We start from the raw sequence: 19,513 nt of genomic DNA on the forward strand, positions 1-19,513 counted from the left end.
AAAAATGGGGACAAAAAAACTAAATGAAAAATAGGGTGGGGGGGATGGTTTGGGTGTTGTCTTTTAGTTTTATTTTTTTGTTCTTATTTCTCTTTTTCTGGTGCAAAGAAAATGTTCAAAAAATAGATTGGGATGATGAATGCACAACTATATGATGGCACTGTGAACTACTGATTGTACAGTTTGGATGATTGTATGGTATGTGAATGTATCTCAATAAAATTGAATTTAAAAAAAAGACTTGTCAGCAGTTGCAAGTTTCTGCTTCAGTTTATAGACTTCTGTAGAGTAAAGATGGCTACAAATTCTGTGACACTCCTTCCATTGAGAAGTGGGGCCCATGACCCCTTCTCTGGAATCTGTGCAGGCTCTGTGGATGCTTTAATTAATAGAATATAGTGAAAGTTTGCGGCACAGCCTTAAGAGACCAGCAGCTTCCACTTCCAGCTTCTTGGAACTCTTGCTCTTGAACCTTGAGCCTTTGTGTGATAGATATGACTTCCCCCACTAGATGGTGCATGTCAAGGGCCCTAAAACACATAAAGAGGGAGAGTGGTCAGCTAAGGTCAGCCTTCCTGCCATCTCTACCAAGTAAACAGACATATGAATAAAGCCTTTGTTTCAGTTTCCTAAGCTGCTTAAGGAAATGCCATGAAATGGGTTGGGTTAAAAATGAGAATTTACTCTCTCACAGTTTTGAGGCCTGGAAAATGTCCAAATCAAGACATCATCAAGGTGATGCTTTCGCCCCAAAGACTGGCATTCTGGGGCTAGCTGCTAATGATCCTTGGTTCCCCTGTCTCATAGCAAGCACACAGCAACATCTCCTGGTCTCTCCCTTCTCTTCTGGGTTCCATTTCAGCTTCTTGCTTCCTATGGGTTTCTCTCCCTTATGTCTAAATTTCATTCCACTTGTAAAGGACTCCAGCAACAGAATTAAGATCCTGATTGAGGTGGGCTACATCTTCTTCAATGAAGTAAGTTCATCAAAAGGTCCTACTTACAATGGGTTCACATCCAGAGGAATGGATAGATTTAAGAACATGTTTTTCTGGGGTACATACAGCTCCAAACCACCACAGCCTTCTTGGACCCTGCAGGCTCGCCCAGTGACTTACAGAATACCATCGAGGGACTACAGTTCGTACTATGTGGAGCAGAAGAATCTATCCACTAAGCCCTGTCCAAATCCCTTACCAATTTTTATAAGCATAATAAAATGATTGGTTTGCAACTAACTTTAGGGACTATTTCCAATCTCCTATTCTCTCTTTAACCTATTCTAACATGGCTTGTGTTCTTTCGGCTCATCTATAGAATTAGTGCTTATTAATGCCACACATAACATTTGTGCTACCAAGTCCAATGATCACTTCTCTGGCTTCATCTTACTCAACTCATTACCATGTGTACACAGATCACCACTCCCCTTTTTACAAATTCCTTCCACTTTTGGATTCTGTGATCCCACTCTCTCCCAGTTTTTCCCCTAATTTCTTGGTTTTCTTTTCAGAATCCTCCTGTCACTGACAGGTAAATGTTAAGTGTCCTAGGGCTAGTCCTGAGGTATCTTCTCTTTCTACATTCTCCCTCTCTCATCAAATTTCGGTGGATTTAAAAACCATCAGTATGCTAGTGTTTCCAAAATGTATACACTCAACACAAGCTTCTCATTGTAGCTTCTGATTCTTGCATTTAACCGTCATTAGGAATTGAATCATGTTCCTCACAGAAGGCCTAGGCAGTTCCCAACACCTGGTGCTTGGATGTGAATCCATTTGTAAATAGGACCTTTGAAGATATTAGTTATGGTGTGCCTATGTTGGTTTGAAGCTGTTATGTACCCCAGAAAATGCCATGTTCTTTTACTCCATTCCTGTGGGTGCAGACGTGTTATGGGTGGGAACTCTTGACTAGTTTGTTTCAATTGAGATGTGACTCATCCAGTTCAAGGTGGGTCTTAATCCTTTACTGGAGTTTTTTATGAAGATAAAAGGTAAAAAAGCCCAGAGAGTTCAGAGAAGCAGGACATGGAAAAAGCACCCAGAGGAGCTGGGAGAGCCACTGAAGCCAGAAACTGAAAACAACAAAGCCCAGGAAAGAAAGAACAGTGCATGCCAGCCATGTGCCTTCCCATGTGACAGAGGTATACCAGATGTCAGCAGCCTTTCTTTAGCGATGATATCCTCCTATTGATGCTTTAATTTGGACATTTTCATGACCTTAGAACTGTAAATTTGTAAGCTAACAAATCCCCATTGTTAAAAGCCAGTCTGTTTCTGGTATATTGCGTTTCAGCTGCTTTAGCAAACCAAAACAGTGCCCAAACTGACTGATAGTGGGCCTTAATCCAATATGGCTGAAGTCTTTAAAAGCAAAGGAAATTGGGCACAGAAAGAGAAAAGCCATTGGGGTGGAGTTGGGGGAAGGGGTGATCAGCCAGAAACTAGAAGTCAATGGAACCTGGAAGAGAAAAGAAAGGATGTCACCATGTTCAAAGCCATGTGAGGGAAAAGCCATGGAACCCCAAAGATTGCCAGCCAGCCAGAAGATACCAACCCCAGGAAGGAGCAAGCCTTCTAACCCCTAAAACTGTGAGGCAAAAAATTCTTGTTGTTAAGCCAACTAGTATGGTATTTGTTTTAGCAGCCCGGAAACTAAAACAACCACCTAACAAATCATCCCAGATTACTATAGCTAAAGTAGCACACCCCACCTCCAGCAAGTCTTTGATATTACCCATTATTTCATTACGCATTGTTTCTGAAATAATCTTATGTATTTTTACATTCATGGTCTGTTGCTGCCTGCTGGAATGGAAGTGACTTGAGAGATTTTCACTTATTGCCTACTATGCCCCCAAGGAATAGAAAAGAGCCTGCCAAAGAATAGTTAGTTATTAGGTATTGTCTTAGTTTGCTAATGCTGCAGAATGCAAAACACCAGAGATGGAGTGGCTTTTATAAAATGGGGGTTTATTTCGCTACACAGTTACAGTCTCAAGGCCATAAAGTGTCCAAGGCAACACATCAGCAACCGGGCACCTTCACCGGAGGATGGCCAATGGCGTCCAGAAAACTTCTACTAGCTAGGAAGGCAGCCGGCGTCTGCTCCAAAGCTCCGGCCTCAAAACGGCTTTCTCCCAGGACGTTCCTCTCTAGCAAGCTTGCTCCTCTTCAAAACATCACTCCCAGCTGCACTCACTGAGTTTCCTCTCTCTGAGTCAGCTCATTTATATAACTCCACTGATCAAGGCCCACCCCGAATGGGTGGGGCCACACCTCCATGGGAACATCTCATCAGAATCATTACCCACAGCTGGGTGGGGCACATTCCAAGCAAATCCAACCATCACCAAAATGCTTGCCCCACAAAACTACAAAGACAATGGCATTTGGGGGACACAATACATTCAAACTGGCACAGGTATTTAGTGACCGACTGGCTGACGAGTGCTCACTAACTAGCTGCCTGGTCAACATTGCCATTTGTATTTGGAACAGGCTCCTCAAAATGTGTCAGCAGCAAAATTCTTGATCCTTCTCACACCCAACATGTTCTTTTCCTTCAAGTTTCCCAACTTCAATAAATGGCACAATTTACTATCAAGTTGCTCAGGTGGAAACTGTAGACAGCTTTCATCCATCCCTTCCCTCAAACCTCCTTGCAGTAAATATAACAGTCTCATAGGCTCTACTTACTTCTGTATTAGTTATTTATTGTTGCATAATAAATTATGCCCAACCTTAGCAGCTAAAAACAACAAACATTTAGTATCTCAGAGTTTTTGTGGGTCAGAAATCTGGGCACAGCTTAGCTGGGTACCTCTGGCTCAAGTTCTCTCATGAGTTTGCAGCTGAACTGTTGGTCAGAGCTATGGTCTCATTTGAAGGCTCAACTGGATGGATATGGGAAGGGGGATGAGATCAGCTTCAAAGTTCACTCACATGGTTGGTGGAAGGCTTCAGCCCCTCCCTCGCCACATGGACCTTTCCACAGAGCTGAAGCATGACAAGGTAACTTGCTTCCTCCAGGGTGAGTAGTCTGAGAGAGCAAGAGTACACTTCCGAACGGAAGGCACAGACTTCTAATAACCTAACATCAAAAATGATATCCCATACAGGTGTATGGGAATCCTGTATTTTATGCATAATTTTTCTGTAAATGAACAACTTTTTTAATAAAAAAAAATACATCCGCATAATTTCTGCCATATTATTTTTGCTAGAAACAAGCTAAATCCAGCCCACACTGAAGAATCGAGGAATTAAGCACCACTCCTTGAGGGGAGAATTATCAAAGAATGTGTGGTCATATCTTTACAACCACCACAACTTCAGATAAATCTTGAGTCAGTCCACTTCTCTCCATTTCCACTGCCACCACTCTGATCCAAGCCACATCTCTCTCTAGGTTGGAACAACCTCTTTGCTGTTCTCTTCCCCACCCCGAAATCCATTCTCCTCATCAGAGCCAGAGTGATATTTTTAAAATGTAAATCAGATCATATCATTTCCTTGCTTAAAAGTCTCCCTCTCATGGCTTCTCATTTTACTTTCTGATCATGGTCTAAAAGGCCCCACAAAATCTGACCTGAGTCCACCATCCAACCTAATTTCTTATCATTCACTAAGCATAATGTTTCAGCAATATTAGCTTTCTTATCATTCTGTAAACATGCCAAGCTTATTCTACATTATAGACTTTGCCTTTGCTATCTTTGTTCTAGATTGCTCTCCCCATCTCTTCACCTGTTCCTCAACTGCTCCTTGCATTTCTCTTTCTTGTTTTTCATGTCTTAGCTGAAACATCACTTCCGAGGGGCCTTCTCTGATGCTATGAGTTGTAGTTGTCTCCCTCTGCACCCTCTCTCACCACTAGTCACTAATACCCCGGAGCCGATGGTTAAATGGTTAGCATTTGTAGAGTTACTAATTGTTATAAGGTGATACACTTCTATACTGGTTGGCAAATAGCCGCTTCCTCAATCCCCCCAAGAGGTTCCCTGCCATAGTGGCCCACCCTCTCTCTGGAACGCTCCCCCTTCACCATGACACAGCAGGGGTCTACAGGATCTTGCTCCCTCATAGTGCCCCATTCACTTGTGACTGGGGTTATGCTATACTGGTTGTTAAGGACTTTATTACTCCTACCTTCACAGCACTCTTTACCATATGAAATCACCTTGTTTCTCTGTTAGTTTACATGTATTGAGTTTGCCATCCCCACTAGTATGTAAGTTTCAGGAGGGCACAGACCTTGACTAATTTGTTAACTCTCCTCTTTAAACTCCTAGAGTAGCTTCTGGAGTACAGTAGGTTCTCAAATGTTTGTAGGAAGAATAAAAGAATAAATGAATGGCAGGGAATGGGGGAAAAGAAAGCACAAGGAGCAGAGAGTGAAGGGTGGGCTTGGGAAGAGACAAGAGACTGTAATCATCCTACAGACATCAAAGAGCCCATGCAGTTTTTCTCACAAAGAAATTCCTGGTGTTTGAGGCCACTGGATATTTGTCCTTTTTGTGCCCCTTTCCACCTTTTCTCAACTAATGTTATCCTCCTTCCGTTCCCCAGTTTACATCTCTTCCAAAGCCAGGAGCAACATTTTTCCAGGTCAACACAATATGAGATGAGATACAAAAATAGATACCACATCTTGTGTTGGTTTCTGTTGCAACTCAAACAATTAAGCTAATGAACTGTTCTACCACCCCAACCCCCAACAATATTCAGAGATTAAATTACTATGTAGGTAGAAAATGAAAGGATGAGGAGGGAGGCGGGCTACCACCCAAACCAAAGGAAAGATGCTTTCTGGATCATGAGCCCCACCTCTTATAGGGGAGAAGTGTATTTTTATTAAGTAAGCCTCTAATTGACCTTGGGATTGTCTCCTCCTTATTGAGACCTTGGTACTCACTCTCCTCCAATCTATACAGAAAGATTAACTATAGGGAAGGGCATGGAGGGCCTTATTTCTGATCCTCTCTTATTCCCAACTTGTTCCTTTTTTCTCCTTAAGGTTCCCAAGCTAACAAGATCCACAGAACATGACGTTTTTAGAGTCCACTTAGTTCCAGAGTCATCATAAGATGTAGAAATTGTTTCTTGAAGGAGCTGAAGTTTCTAAAGTAAAGGACAGAAAATGTGGGTAAAGAGGTAGGATTTGGGGTGCTGGTGTAAGTGGTATTAAGCATCAGCTGCAGCTCTGTGGGTGTGTAGGGCACAATAGACAGAGGGTGTCCTTGTCATTTCAGACTGTAACATATTTTCTGGGAGAGAGAGTCATGCTCGTGTTGGAATAAAGGAGGATGCATGATTAACCCCAGGAATGGAATTCCTAGTGCTTCCAATATAAAGTCTATGAAACATCATTTTCATTGTCCAGAGACCAATGTTAAGAGCCCAGCTCTTCACAAAGGAACCTGAATGGACATAGGACCTGCTCATACACATTTAATGCACAAGTTTGTAGTATGAATCATCCATAAGTTATACAATATGAATCTCCTTTCCAACTTATTTTTTCTGCTCTGTGAGACCTTAGAGCAGTGAATCTTAACTTTTTTGGAAGAGACCCAACCTACTTGGAGATTCTGATGAATGCAGTAAACTTTCTCCTTGGATTCATACATACACACAACATTCACATTCGATTTCAGGGGTTTTTCACATTGCCCCCGAAGCTCACAATGACCTAGGCCAGGTATTAGGGATGCCTGTCGTAAAAGAAAGGTAAAGACTCTTTAATAGTTAATGATATTCAATGGACCAACAATTATTTTGAAATGCTCTACCCTCTGCAGGCATCCTGGGCCTTTGCATCTGCTTTTGTGTGTGCGTGCCTGAAACACTTTTCTCCGTAACTTCTCTATTCTCCATTTTTGGCATGACCAAATCCTACTTGTTCTTTCAGGCATCAGTTTGGAATTCATTTCTCACATGTCTCATTGCACCATGCTTCTTTTTATTATTCTTATTGCTCTGTACTGTGAATACCTTATTACTTTTCTGGTTTTCTCACTAGACTATAAGTCTATTTAGCAGTGCCTTGTTTATCGTTTTAACCCTGGTGCCTTGTACAGCAGCTAACATAGGTGAGGTGCTCAATAAATATTGTTGAATGAATGAATGCATGCATGAATGAATGATTGAAAAATAAAAATAGTTTAGGAGCCTCTGGAATACTTTAGTATGCCACATTTTATTGCCTTTAAGGTGCCATTGATGTTAAGATGCATAATTATTTTATGTACCGCTAGGAAAGAAAAAAACTATTAATCTAAAACACAATGCTAAGGAACAGTCAAATATACAATTAGTTTCTGATTTCAGAAGTGTTAAAATGTGCAAAAAAAGTGAAATATGAAAATTTTTTATTTATGGGATTTCTGGAGTTGTTTTTAACCTACAATTTCTTTTTTTGTCACCCACTGATTCTTAACCCAACATTAAGAAAAATTCCTAAAAAATTCAGATAGTCTTTAGACTTTTATAATACCTTTCCTTTTCCTTTCAGTTCTTGTATGCTAAATACTTATTTATTTGCATACATTCATATGTTACTTCCTAAATATATTTGGTGAAAGCACACTACTACTTATTTTGTTTTCCCACAAAGAGCCTGGTTCACTGTTTATACAGTAAAAACTGTCAGTGCATTAGTGCAGAGTCAAATTTGCAATGTTTAATTCTGTGCAAGCATAAAAGAGTGTATTTGGTTGCTACACTCTGCATTGTTCCCTCACAGAAGATGCTGAATCTGGATGGCAGTAGTTGCAGTGTTCTCAAGGGCCCAAAAGCGTGAAATTTCAATGTCAGAAGAATGCCAGTAACACCATTCTGCATGAGGCAGCTATAGTAAAGATAGAAAAGGCTGGACTTTGAATACCAGAATCATGGGTTGGTTTCTGCAACTCTGTAGTAGCAGAAATAACTTCTGTAAAATGGAGATAATTCCTATAGATTGCAGTATGAAATAAATGAGAAAATAACTGTGAAACAACCATGCAGATATAAAGCAACTGCAATGCAATCCATAAAGTTCTATCCAAGTCTAGAAATTAGTTTACAAAGTGCTTTCAACCTACAGCATCTCACAACATCTTGGTAAATGTGATGGGGCCAGTGTTATTATCCCCATAGTATACAAAGTCACAGAGCTCAGAAGTATAGGATTCCCAAATCTGTATGTCCAGATTTAGCAATCTTAAATTTTGTGTGCCTAAAAACAGAACTTTATATCTATATCTATCTATCTGTATCTATATCTAACAGAACTAAAACCATATGTATAACAAACTGGATATATATATATATGACTATAACTATAACTATATATATATATAACAGAACTAAAAGAACAAGACAAAACTACATCACTTTTAGAGATTTTAACACCCATCTCAGTAATGAATAGAACAAGCAGACAAAAACTTCAGTAAGTATATAGGAGATTTAACAACTTGATTAAGAAACCTGACCTAGTAGACATATTGAGAACATGTGCCCAATAACTACAAACTATACATTCTTTTTAAATGCACATTTACCAGAATTGACCATAGCTGGGCAAAAAGCAGGTTTCAACAAATTTCCAAGGATTGAAATGAAAATAGAATTAAGGTAGAAATCAATAACAGAAACATAAACAGAGAATTCCCAAATCTTTGGGAACTGAGTGATTTACTTCTAAATAACTCATAGGCAAAGAAGAAATCGCAATGAGGCTTGTAAGATATTGTACAAAAATCATTAAGAAACCGTAAGATGCAATGACAGTGTACATTGAAGATATCAAAACTTGGGGGATGAAACTAAAGCAATGGTTAAAGGAAATTTATAGTCCTAAATACACATAAAAGAAAAGAAGAAAATCTAAAAGTCAATTATCAAAGCATCCATCTCAAAAAACTGAAACATACAAAGAAACTAAAAGAATAGAAATAATAAAGATAAGGCCAGCAGTCCAATGAAATAGAAAAAACAAATTGAGATTCAAAAAATTCAAAGTTTGATTATTGAAAAGACTAATAAAATTTATAAACCCTTAGTAAGTCTGACAGAGAGATAGAGATAGAGGGAGGAGAGGAGTGGGGGTGTCGAGAAAGAATATTTAAAAATTCTAAATATCATGAATGAAGAAAAGAATATTACCATAAATTCAAAAGATATTAAAATGATAATAAAGGGATATTGTGAACTTTTTCCACCAAATTTGAAAATTTAGATGAAAAGGGCAAATTCCTAAACATACCAAAATGGATATAAGAATAAATAGAAAATCTCAATATTTCTATGTTTGTTAAAGTAATTGAATCTATAATTTAAAATCTTCCAAAAAGAAATCTCAAATCCTAGGTAGTTTCACTAATAAATTCTTCCAAACATTTAAGGAAGAAAAAGAAACCACTAAACTTTACACAAACTCTTCCAAAGAATAAAAAAAGAAAGAATACTTCTCAACTCTTTTATCAGGTCAACATAACCTTGATACCAAAACTTGAGAAGTCAGTTGCAAGAAAGGAAAATCAAAATTACAGGCCAATCTTTCTTATGAACATAGATATAAATATCCAAAACAAAATATTAGTCAAGTGACTCTACAGTATATAAAAAGTAATATGTTATGATTATATAAGGTATATAATCAAAATACAGGGTTGGCTTAACATTTGAAATTAATCAATAAAATTAACAGAATAAAGGAGAAGCAGAAACATAATTTTAAAAATTCATAACCCATTAAAAAAAAACTCTCAGTAAATTAGAAATAGAATGCAAATTTTTAATATAATAAATATTATTTACCAAAAGGGGGGGGGACTACAGCAAACTTCTTAATGAGAATTTGAAAGCTCTCCCTGATGATTAAGAAATAGATAAGGACACTCATTATAGCCATTTATACTCAATATTAAACTAGAGTAAGAAAAATAAATAAAAGATAGGATTCGAAAAGAACTCTCATTATTCACAAACAACATGATTGTGTGTGTAGATCATCTAAAAGATTCTACAAATAAAATGTTAGAATTCATTTATGAATTTACCAAGGTAGCTAGCTAGAGTCTGTATGCAGAACCATCTGTTTCGGTACACTAACAAACAATTAGAAAACAAAATTTTAAAAAGATGCTATTTACAATTTAATCAAAAACGTCAATTTTTTAGGAATGGCTCTAACAAAAGATGCACAAGGCCTCTACACAGAAAACAATAAAACTTTACTACCAGAAACTAAAGACAATCTATATGGATATATATGGATACATATATCAGCTCCTCCAATTGAAAGACTCAAACCTTAATGAAGCCCGTTCCCTCCAAGTTGATCTATACACTCAATGCAATCCCAATCAAAATCCTATAAGGGTTTTGGAGAAATTAACCACCTGGTTCTAAATTTAAATGGAAATGCAAAGAGTAAAAAATAGCCATAAACAATTTTTAAGAACAAATCTGGAGGATTTTCACACCAAATATCAAGTTTTATTATGAACCCATAATAATTAAAAGAGTAAAGTATTGGTGCAATGGCTGACAACCCAGTGGAACAAAATAAAACATTCAGATATAGACCCACACATATATGACCACCTTATTTAATACAAAGTGCCACTGCAATGCAGCAGGGAAAGAATTTTCTTCTTAAATGATGCTGTATCAATTGTATATATATATATGGGCAATATGAAACTTGATCCCTACTCACAGCATACCCCCAAATATATGCCACATGAATCATAAATCTAAATGTGGAAAATAAAATATATTTTTATAATATAACAAAGAAACTTATCTTCATAACCTTGGGGTAAGCAAAGATGTCTTTAACAGGACACACAAATCATCATCCCTAAAAGAAAAGACTGATTTTCCTTTAAAGACTTCATTAAAATTGAAAGTTTTCTGATCATCAAAAGACATGATTTATGTGAAAAGATTAGCCAAAAAGTGGAAGAATATATTTTCAATACAAGTACCCACAAAGGACTCACATATACAAATCAATAAGAAAAATGATGTCAATCCATTTATTTGAGTGGACAAAAAGCTGAACATTCACTGCATGAAAGAGGATACCCAATAAACAAATGGCCAATAAACATATGAAAAGGTCCTCAAATGCTGCATTAGTCACCTGGGGAATGCAAATAAACATCACAATGAGATATTACTACATGCCTATCAAAAAACCTAAAACTTAAAAAGATACTATTAAGTATCGGCAAGGATGAGAAGCAGCTAGAACTCTCAAACATTATTTGTGGGAGATTAAATTGGTATAACCACTTTGGAAAACTGCTCATCATCATCTTCTAAAGCTGCAAATTTGTGTACCTTATTACCCAGTAATTCCATTCCTGCATATATACCCAATAGAAATGCTTATCTATGTGCATTAAAGTACATTGTACAAGAATGTTCACTGCAGCTCAGTTCATAACATAAAAAATCTGGATATAATATAAGCATCCATTGATAGTGGTACAGAGAGATAAATTGCATATATTCATACAATTAAATACTATACACAACAAATGAAAGAATGAACTACTGCAGCCTGCTGCAATACAGGCTAATAACAACAATGGTTCATTTATCATTCATGCTACTTGCCCATTGCTTCCTATCATCATTAATTCAGTATGCAGTCTGACAGAGCAGAAGGTATCCAAAACATTCCCAGACTTGGGGCAAAGAGGAAAAAAAGACACAGTAAACCACATACTTGTTCTTAAAATTTCTACCTGGAAGTGACCTGAATTATTTCTACCAGCATTTCATTGGCTAAACTAACTTGCGTGGCCATGTTGAATTCAACAGCACTGAGAATGGCATAGTAAGAAGAGAACCAGACCATTTAGACAAAGCCTTCCTGGCCTGCAGAGGTAGGAACCAGAATCTATATTTCCCAAACTCTCTTGAAGCCAGAGTATAGGATATAATTTTGCATCTGCCAATCTGAAGGGCTTGAGGAAAACTAAAATTTGGAAATGAATTTGAGTGGGGAAAGAGGCTGTATTGCATGCATCTGTTTTGCTAGTGTGGACCACGGCTGTAGGAGCAGCTCTGGAACCTATAGTTCTTGTGGCTACTTGAGCTCTGGGTCAAAGCTATTGTGGCTACAACTTTCTACACTCCCATCAATGATGCATGAGGTTCCCTATGTCCCCTCCTCCCCATCAAAACTGGGTAGTATCAAGCCTCTTAAGATCTGCTAGTCTGATAGGTAAAAAAAAAATTAAGGGTGCTGTTTTAATTGATACTTGTCTGATTACTAAGGATTCTGAGCATCTTTTCCTGTGCTTCGTTTTCTCCCCCTCTTCTGTAAATTGGCTTTTCATGCCATTTGCCTGTTATTCATTGAGGTTACTATATCTGCTTTGTTTTTCTCAAGAGTCCCTTACATATTCTATGTGTTAGAAAACTTATCAGTTTAACCTTGCAAATGTTTCTCATTCTGGCATCCTCTCTAATCTTTGTCCATGGTGTTCTTCACTGAATGGAAATCCTTAATTTTGGTGGTGCAAATTCAATCAACTTTTTTTATCTTAGGGTTTCTGCTTTTTAAATTTTGTTTCAGAATTCCTTTCCACCCTTATGTCACAAAGATATTATCGCACATTGTCTTCTATTAACTTTAGAGGTTATCTTTCACTCTAGCTGTTCATTCCATCCAGAGTCCACCCTTGTTAGATAGTTAACTAGAAGTGTTAGGTAGGATATGTTTATTTCCTTCCATAGAGTGAGGCAGTTTTAATGGCATCTCCTAAAAACAATCCTTTACCTTTGATTGATGCAGCTAGCTATATCTTATATCAAGTTCCCACATGTAAATAAGACTGTTACTTATGTTGGGAATATGGGATAAAAATACTCCTATGTAGACTATGGACAATAGTAATAATACTACTTTAATAATCTTTCATCAATTGTAACAAATGTAACTACTGTTAAAAAAAAAGTAGCATTACAAAAATAATATTATCAATCGTAACAAATTTTCCATACCAGTGCAAGCATTGGTGGTGGGGGTGGTGTATGGGAATCCTGTATTTTTTGCATGATTGTTCTGTAAACCCACAACTTCTCTAATAAATTTTTTTTTTTAATCCATCCTCCTTACTAGTGTATAGAAACACTACTAATTTGGGGATGTTGATCTTGTATCCTGCCACCTTGCTGAACTCGTTTATTAGCTCTTGTATCTTTGTCATAGTTTTTTTGGAGCTTTCTAAACATAGGACCATGTTGTCTGCAAATAGTGAAACCTTTACTTCTTCCTTTCTGATTTGGACGCTGTGCCAGTTTGAATGTATTGTGTCCCCCCAAACCCCATTGTCTTTGATGTAATTTTGTGTGGGCAGACCCATCAGTGTTAATTAGATTGTAATTCTTCCAGTGTTTCCATGGAGATGTGCCCCACCCAACTGTGGGTGATGACTCTGATCGGATAATTTCCATGGAGGTGTTGGCCCGCTCATTCAGGGTGGGTCTGAATTAAATTACTGGAGCACTGTATAAGATCAGACAGAGGAGCAAGCTAGCACAGCCAAGAGGGTCACTTTGAAGAAAGCACAGGAGCTGCAGATGAGAGACATTTTGAAGACGGCCGTTGAAAGCAGACCCTTGCTCCAGAGAAGCTAAGAGAGGACAAATACCCCATGTGCAACTAAGAGTGACATTTTTGAGGAACTGCAGCCTAGAGAGGAACGTTCTGGGAGAAAGCCATTTTGAAACCAGAACTTTGGAGCAGACGCCAGCCATGTGCCTTCCCAGCTAACAGAGGTTTTCCAGACACCATTGGCCATTCTCCAGTGAAGGTATCTGATTGCTGATGTGATACCTTGGACATTTTATGGCCTTCAGACTGTAACTGTGTAACCAAATAACCCCCCTTTTATAAAAGCCAATCCATCTCTGGTGTTTTGCATTCCGGCAGCATAAGCAAACTAGAACATATGCCTTTTATTTCTTTTTCTCGCCTAACTGCTCTAGCTAGAACTTCTACCATGTTGAATGTTGAATAACAGTGGTGACAGTCGAAATCTTCGTCTTGTTCCTGATTTTAGAGCAAAAGCTTTCATTCTTTCACCATTGAGAATGATGTTAGCTGTGAGTTTTTCATATATGCTGTTTCTCATGTTGAGGAATTTTCCTTTGATTCCTACCTTTTGAAGTGTTTTTATCAAGAAAGGATCCTGGATTTTGTCAAATGCCTTTTCTGCATCAACTGAGATGATCATGTGGCTTTTCCCTTTCAATTTTGTTGATGCGGTGTATTACATTAATAAATTTTCTTATGTTGAACCACTCTTGAATACTTGGAATAAAACCCACCTTGTCATGCTGTATAATTCTTTTAATGTGCTAGTGGATTATCTGCAAGTATTTTGTTGAAGATTTTTGCATCTATATTCATTAGAGAGTTTGGTCTGTTATTTTCTTTACTTGTAGTATCTTTATCAGACTTTGGTATCAGGGTGACATTGACTTCATAGAATGAGTTAAGTCATGTTCCCTCTTCAATTTTTTGGAAGAGTTTGAGCAGAATTGGTATTAATTCTTCCTAGAATTGTTGGTAAACTTCACCTGTGAAGCCATCTGGTCCTGGGATTTTCTTTCTTGGGAAGTTTTTGATGACTGATTCAAACTCTTTACTTGTGATTGGTTTGTTAAGGTCCTCTATTTCTTCTTGAGTCAGTGTAGGTTTTCCATGTATTTCTAGGAAATTGCCCATTTCATCTAAGTTGTCTGATTTGTTGGCGTACAGTTGTTCATAGTATCCTCTTATGATCTTTATTTCTGCAGGGTCTGTGGTAATGACCTCTTTCTCATTTCTGATTTTATTTATTTGCATCTTCTATCTTTTATCTTTGTCAGTCTAGCTAAGGGATTTTCAATTTTATTGATCTTCTCAAAGAACCAACTTATGGTTTTATTGATTCTACCTACTGCTTTTGTTTCTGTTGTTATTCTCTGTTTCATTTATTTCCACTGTAATCTTTGTTATTTCTTTCCTTCTGCTTTCTTTGAGAGTAGTTTGTTCTTTCTCTAGTTTCTCCAGGTGTTCAGTTAGGTCTTTGATTTAGCTCTTTCTTCCTTTTTGATGTAGGCATTTAGGGTTATAAATTTCCCTCTCACCTCTGCCTTCACTGTATCCCATAAGTTTTGATATGTTGTGTTCTCATTTTTATTTGTATCCTGATATTTACTGATTTCTCTTGCAATTTCTTCTTTGACCCACTGATTGTTTAAGAGTGTGTTGCTTAACCTCCATATATTTATGAATTTTCCAGTTTTCTGACTGTTATTGATTTCCAGCTTCATTCCATTATGATCAGAGAAAGTGCTTTGTATAATTTCAATCCTTTTAAATTTCTTAAGACCTGTTTTGTGCCCCAGCTTGTCATCTATCCTGTGGAATGTTCCATGAGCACTTGAGAAGAATTATATCTTGCTGTTTTGGATGCAATGTTCTAGATATGTCTTTTAGGTCTAGTTCATTTATCATATTATTTAGGTTTTCTGTTTTCTTGTTGATCATCTGTTTAGATGTTCTACTTATTGAAGAGTGTCATGTGTTGAAGTCTCCCACTATTATTCTGGAGACATGCATTACTTCCTTCAGTTTTGCCAGTGTTCGCCTCATTTACTTTGGGGCATCTTGATTAGGTACATAAATAATTATGATTGTTATTTCTTCTTGGTGAATTGCCACTTTTATTAACATATAGTGTCTTTGTCTCATAACATTTTTTGCATTTAAAGTCTATTTTGTGTTATATAGCTACTCCAGTTTTTTGTTCTTGTTTTGTTTGTTTATTTGCTTGCTTGCTTGCTTTTGGTTACTGCTCATGTGGAATATCCTTTTCCATCCATTCACTTTCAACCTATTTGTATCTTTGGGTATAAAATTATTCTCTTGTAAACAACATATAGATGGATCACATATATTTTTTAATCCATTCTGCCAATCTTCGTTTTTCTCACTGGGGAGTTTAGTCCATTAACATTCAATGTTATTACTGTAAAAGCAGTATTTACTTCAATCATTTTGTCCTTTGGCTTTTATTTGTCAGATCTGTTTTTATCCTTTTAGTTACCCTTACTGACGCCTCTTTCCTGTCTTTTTTTTCCAACTGGCAGAACTCCCTTCAGTATTTCTTGTAGGGCATGTCTGTTGCTAATGAACTCTCTCAGTTTCTATTTGCCTGTGAATATTTTAAACTCTCCCTTATTTTTGAAGGACAGTTTTGCTGGATAAAGAATTCTTGGCTGGCAATTTTTCTCTCTTAGTATCGTGTATATATCATACCACTGTCTTCTTGCCTCCATGGTATCTGATGATAAATCAGCACTTAATCTTATTTGGCTTCCCTTGTATGTGGTCAGTTGCTTTTCTCTTGCTGCTTTCAGAATTCTCACCTTGTCTTTAGCATTTGACGGTCTGATTAGTACGTGTCTTGAAGTGGGTCTATTTGGATTTTTTCTGTTTGGTGTATGTCGGCCTTCTGGGATTTGCATGTTTATGTCTTTTATGAGGGTTGGGAAATTTTCAGCTATTATTTCCTCAAATATTCTTCCTGGCCCTTTTTCCTTCTTTTCTCCTTCTGGGACAACTATGATGCATATATTTGTGTGCTTTGTGCTGTCAATAATTTCCCTGAGACCCTGCTCAAAATTTTCCATTTTTTCTTCACTTGTTCTTTTGTCTGTTTGAATTCATTGAGCTATCTGCTACCAAGCTGATCCTTTCTTCTGCCTCTTCATATCTACTGTTGTGTATCTCTAGTATATTTAAAATTTCATATACAGTGTTTTTCATTTTCATGAGATCTGTTATTTTTCAATGTATTCTTTCAAATTCTTCTTTATGCTCACCTGGTGTCTTCTTGATATCTTTTATCTCTTTAGCCATCTCATTGAATTTGTTTAGGAGATTTGTTTGAACATGTTTGATTAGTTGTTCGAAATTCTATGTTTCCTCTGACTTTTTAATCTGTTCCTTTGACTTGTCCATATCTTCCTGAGTTTTAGTATGCCTTGTGATTTTTTGCTGCTATCTGGTCATCTGATTTTCTTGATGAGTTTATTCTGAAGTTTGGTTTCTTTCTCTTGTCTAGGATTTTGTTGTTGTTTTGTTTTTTATTTAGGCACTTCTTTGACAATTAGATCATTGGTGTTTCCCAGCCAAAACAGGGCCAGGTACTGTGCAGGGGGCTCCAATATGCCCTGGGATAGGCTCTGGAAAGACTCTAAAAAGTCCTTCTTTTTTCCTGTGCTTTCCAGTCTGCCCAGCAGATGGCAATCTTCAGCTACCCATTTCGCCACTGGAGCTGTTGAAACAGTGGAGTCCATCACTGTCTGACTGAGAGGGGCTGAAATTGCAGGGACCCCATGTTCTCACTTTGCCAAACAATATTGGTTGTGTTGGGCTGTGTCCCTCTCTGTACTTGAGGTGGAGAACTCCTGCAGCCATTCTAGTCTTCAGTCGCCCACCAGACAAGAATCAGGCCACCCACTGCTGCTTCTCTCAAGGGTGGAGGATGGGTGCCAGGAGTACGGAGGGAAATACAGCCTGTGCCCATGAGTTCTCAGTCTCTTCATCCTGCACATCCCTGGGCATTGTGCTGTCCTCTGTGGTACTTTTCTCTGGATCCCCAAGCGATTCATTCAGATAGCTTCCGCCTGGCTAGTTACTGCTTTTGGGAAAGAAGTATGCTCTGCCATTCCCTCCCTAACCTTCTATTTTGGAAGCTCCTCCTTGTGGCCCTTTTGTATTCCACACTCCTTGTGCCCTGCCCTGGTCTCTGTGGACTTGGGTCCCTGTATCTGGATATGCGTGGGATCCAACTCACTGCCGTTGTTTCTTGGTTTTAGTCCATATCTTCAGTGGGAGGTGAGAGGGATCCCGGTTCTTGCCTCTGGGCACTGCCCAACTGCGTGGGACCAAGTGAGGGGGAGGGAAGAGGATTGGCTAGTCAGGGACAGAAGTTTCCTGATATTTTTCTCTTTCTTCAATTCAGTGTTTGTGGAACCCTTCTCCAGTCTCACCTTCCTTCAGAGTTCTCAACAAGGGAAGTATGTCCCTTTTTTTTCACTGAATCTCTGGGGAGCATTTTCCATGATGTCTTATGTCACCATGTTAATGATGTCACCTCACCCCGTGGTCAGGGATATTTGACATCATTCCTTCCCTGAAGCAATGGAAACCATAAGTCTTACTGTCTAAAGCAGGAAGGGTTACTTGGGCTAAACAGGAGAATTTTACCCTGTTATAAGACTTTTCAGCAAAACTTTCACCTAACTGAGCAAAGTTCTTAAGGATAGAAAGAAGTTACAACTCCCCATCCCCAAAAGAGAAAGAAAAATCAACTAACCTCCACCCCAAAAAAAGTCACAAAAAGAGAAGGGGGTGCTTGGGTGTACTCATTTCCATTAATGAGTCACTAAATGTTGTCCTGATTTTTTACCCAAAAAGGGACACTTCTATTCATTCTCTTCAAACTAAGGCTGGTCCTTAGAAAGGATTTTAGACTGGAACAGTGTTATTAATTTCTGATTTTTTAGGGCCAAGTCCATTGGAGGTTGCTTAATAAATGTTTGTGGAAAAATATAGAAAAGCAAGCTAAAAGCATTTGATGGGAAGTGCCCTGAGGCTCCATCTCAGGGTTGAGAACCAAGAAGATTAGCAATGCTTTGGACGCAAGTTTAAGTAAAAATAAGGCCCCATTACAAATGAGCAGCTAGGCTCTGCCCAGCCCAGAGGTGGCCTTTGAGGCCCTCTCTGACAGATTTCCCAGAATCTGATTTCCTGTGTGTCTGCATTTCTCATGGAGAATACAAGTTAGAGGAGAGCTTGGCAAGTCTCCTAATGACAATTCTTGTTTTGATCTGCAGGCTGGGGCACTTGATTAGCAGTTTGTACCCAACACAAATGGGGGAAGAGGAAGGGAATTGTAAATATTTGAACATTAACTCTTTTCCTGGTCTGGACTGCAGGAGGCTGGGAACATCAAAGATGATGAGGTAAAATTGCTGACACAGTTTACCAAGGGTCACAGGTGGATCTGTAGACCCCACTCACCACAGACCACAACATCTTATTGCAGAAATAATGTTGGGGGTGTGAGACAAAGAGTTCAGAGGCCTGGCTTCTGGTTGTACTGTCACAAACTTGGAGATATTATACAACCTCTCTCTGCTCCCTTACTTCTATCCGTAAGAAAACCCAGACACAGGTTTGTTGTTTTTTAAATTATTTACTTACAGTTCCAATTCCTTTAAAGTTAAGGGCTTATTTTTACCAAGCATGCAAACTTTCTGGAATATCTGGAGTCTAGAGCTCACAGTACAGGGTTTTGTGAAATACAGTGCCTATGAGAAGTTTCCTATGATACACGGAAGCCACGGAGCTGCCCTGAAGCACAGAGCCATTATTGGCATACACTGTGCTCACTTGGGGCTTCTCAGATGAAACATTCTGCACACGAAGCACCTGTCAA

At 38.2% G+C, this 19,513-nt stretch overlaps 1 protein-coding gene across 1 annotated transcript in view; it reads right to left on the reverse strand.

Annotated features, from left to right (window-relative positions):
- Positions 1-19,250: 19,250 nt before the first annotated feature.
- PON3 (paraoxonase 3) overlaps positions 19,251-19,513 on the reverse strand; it is a 30,886-nt gene continuing 30,623 nt past the window's right edge. Inside the window, exon 9 of the mRNA XM_037836717.1 lies at positions 19,251-19,506. Coding sequence (XP_037692645.1) covers positions 19,348-19,506 — 159 coding nt within the window. The 3' untranslated portion in view covers positions 19,251-19,347. The remainder of the gene's footprint in view (positions 19,507-19,513) is intronic.

The sequence above is a fragment of the Choloepus didactylus genome, chromosome 5 (assembly GCF_015220235.1).
Source record: "Choloepus didactylus isolate mChoDid1 chromosome 5, mChoDid1.pri, whole genome shotgun sequence".
In the NCBI taxonomy this organism is placed as follows: Eukaryota; Metazoa; Chordata; class Mammalia; order Pilosa; family Megalonychidae; genus Choloepus; species Choloepus didactylus.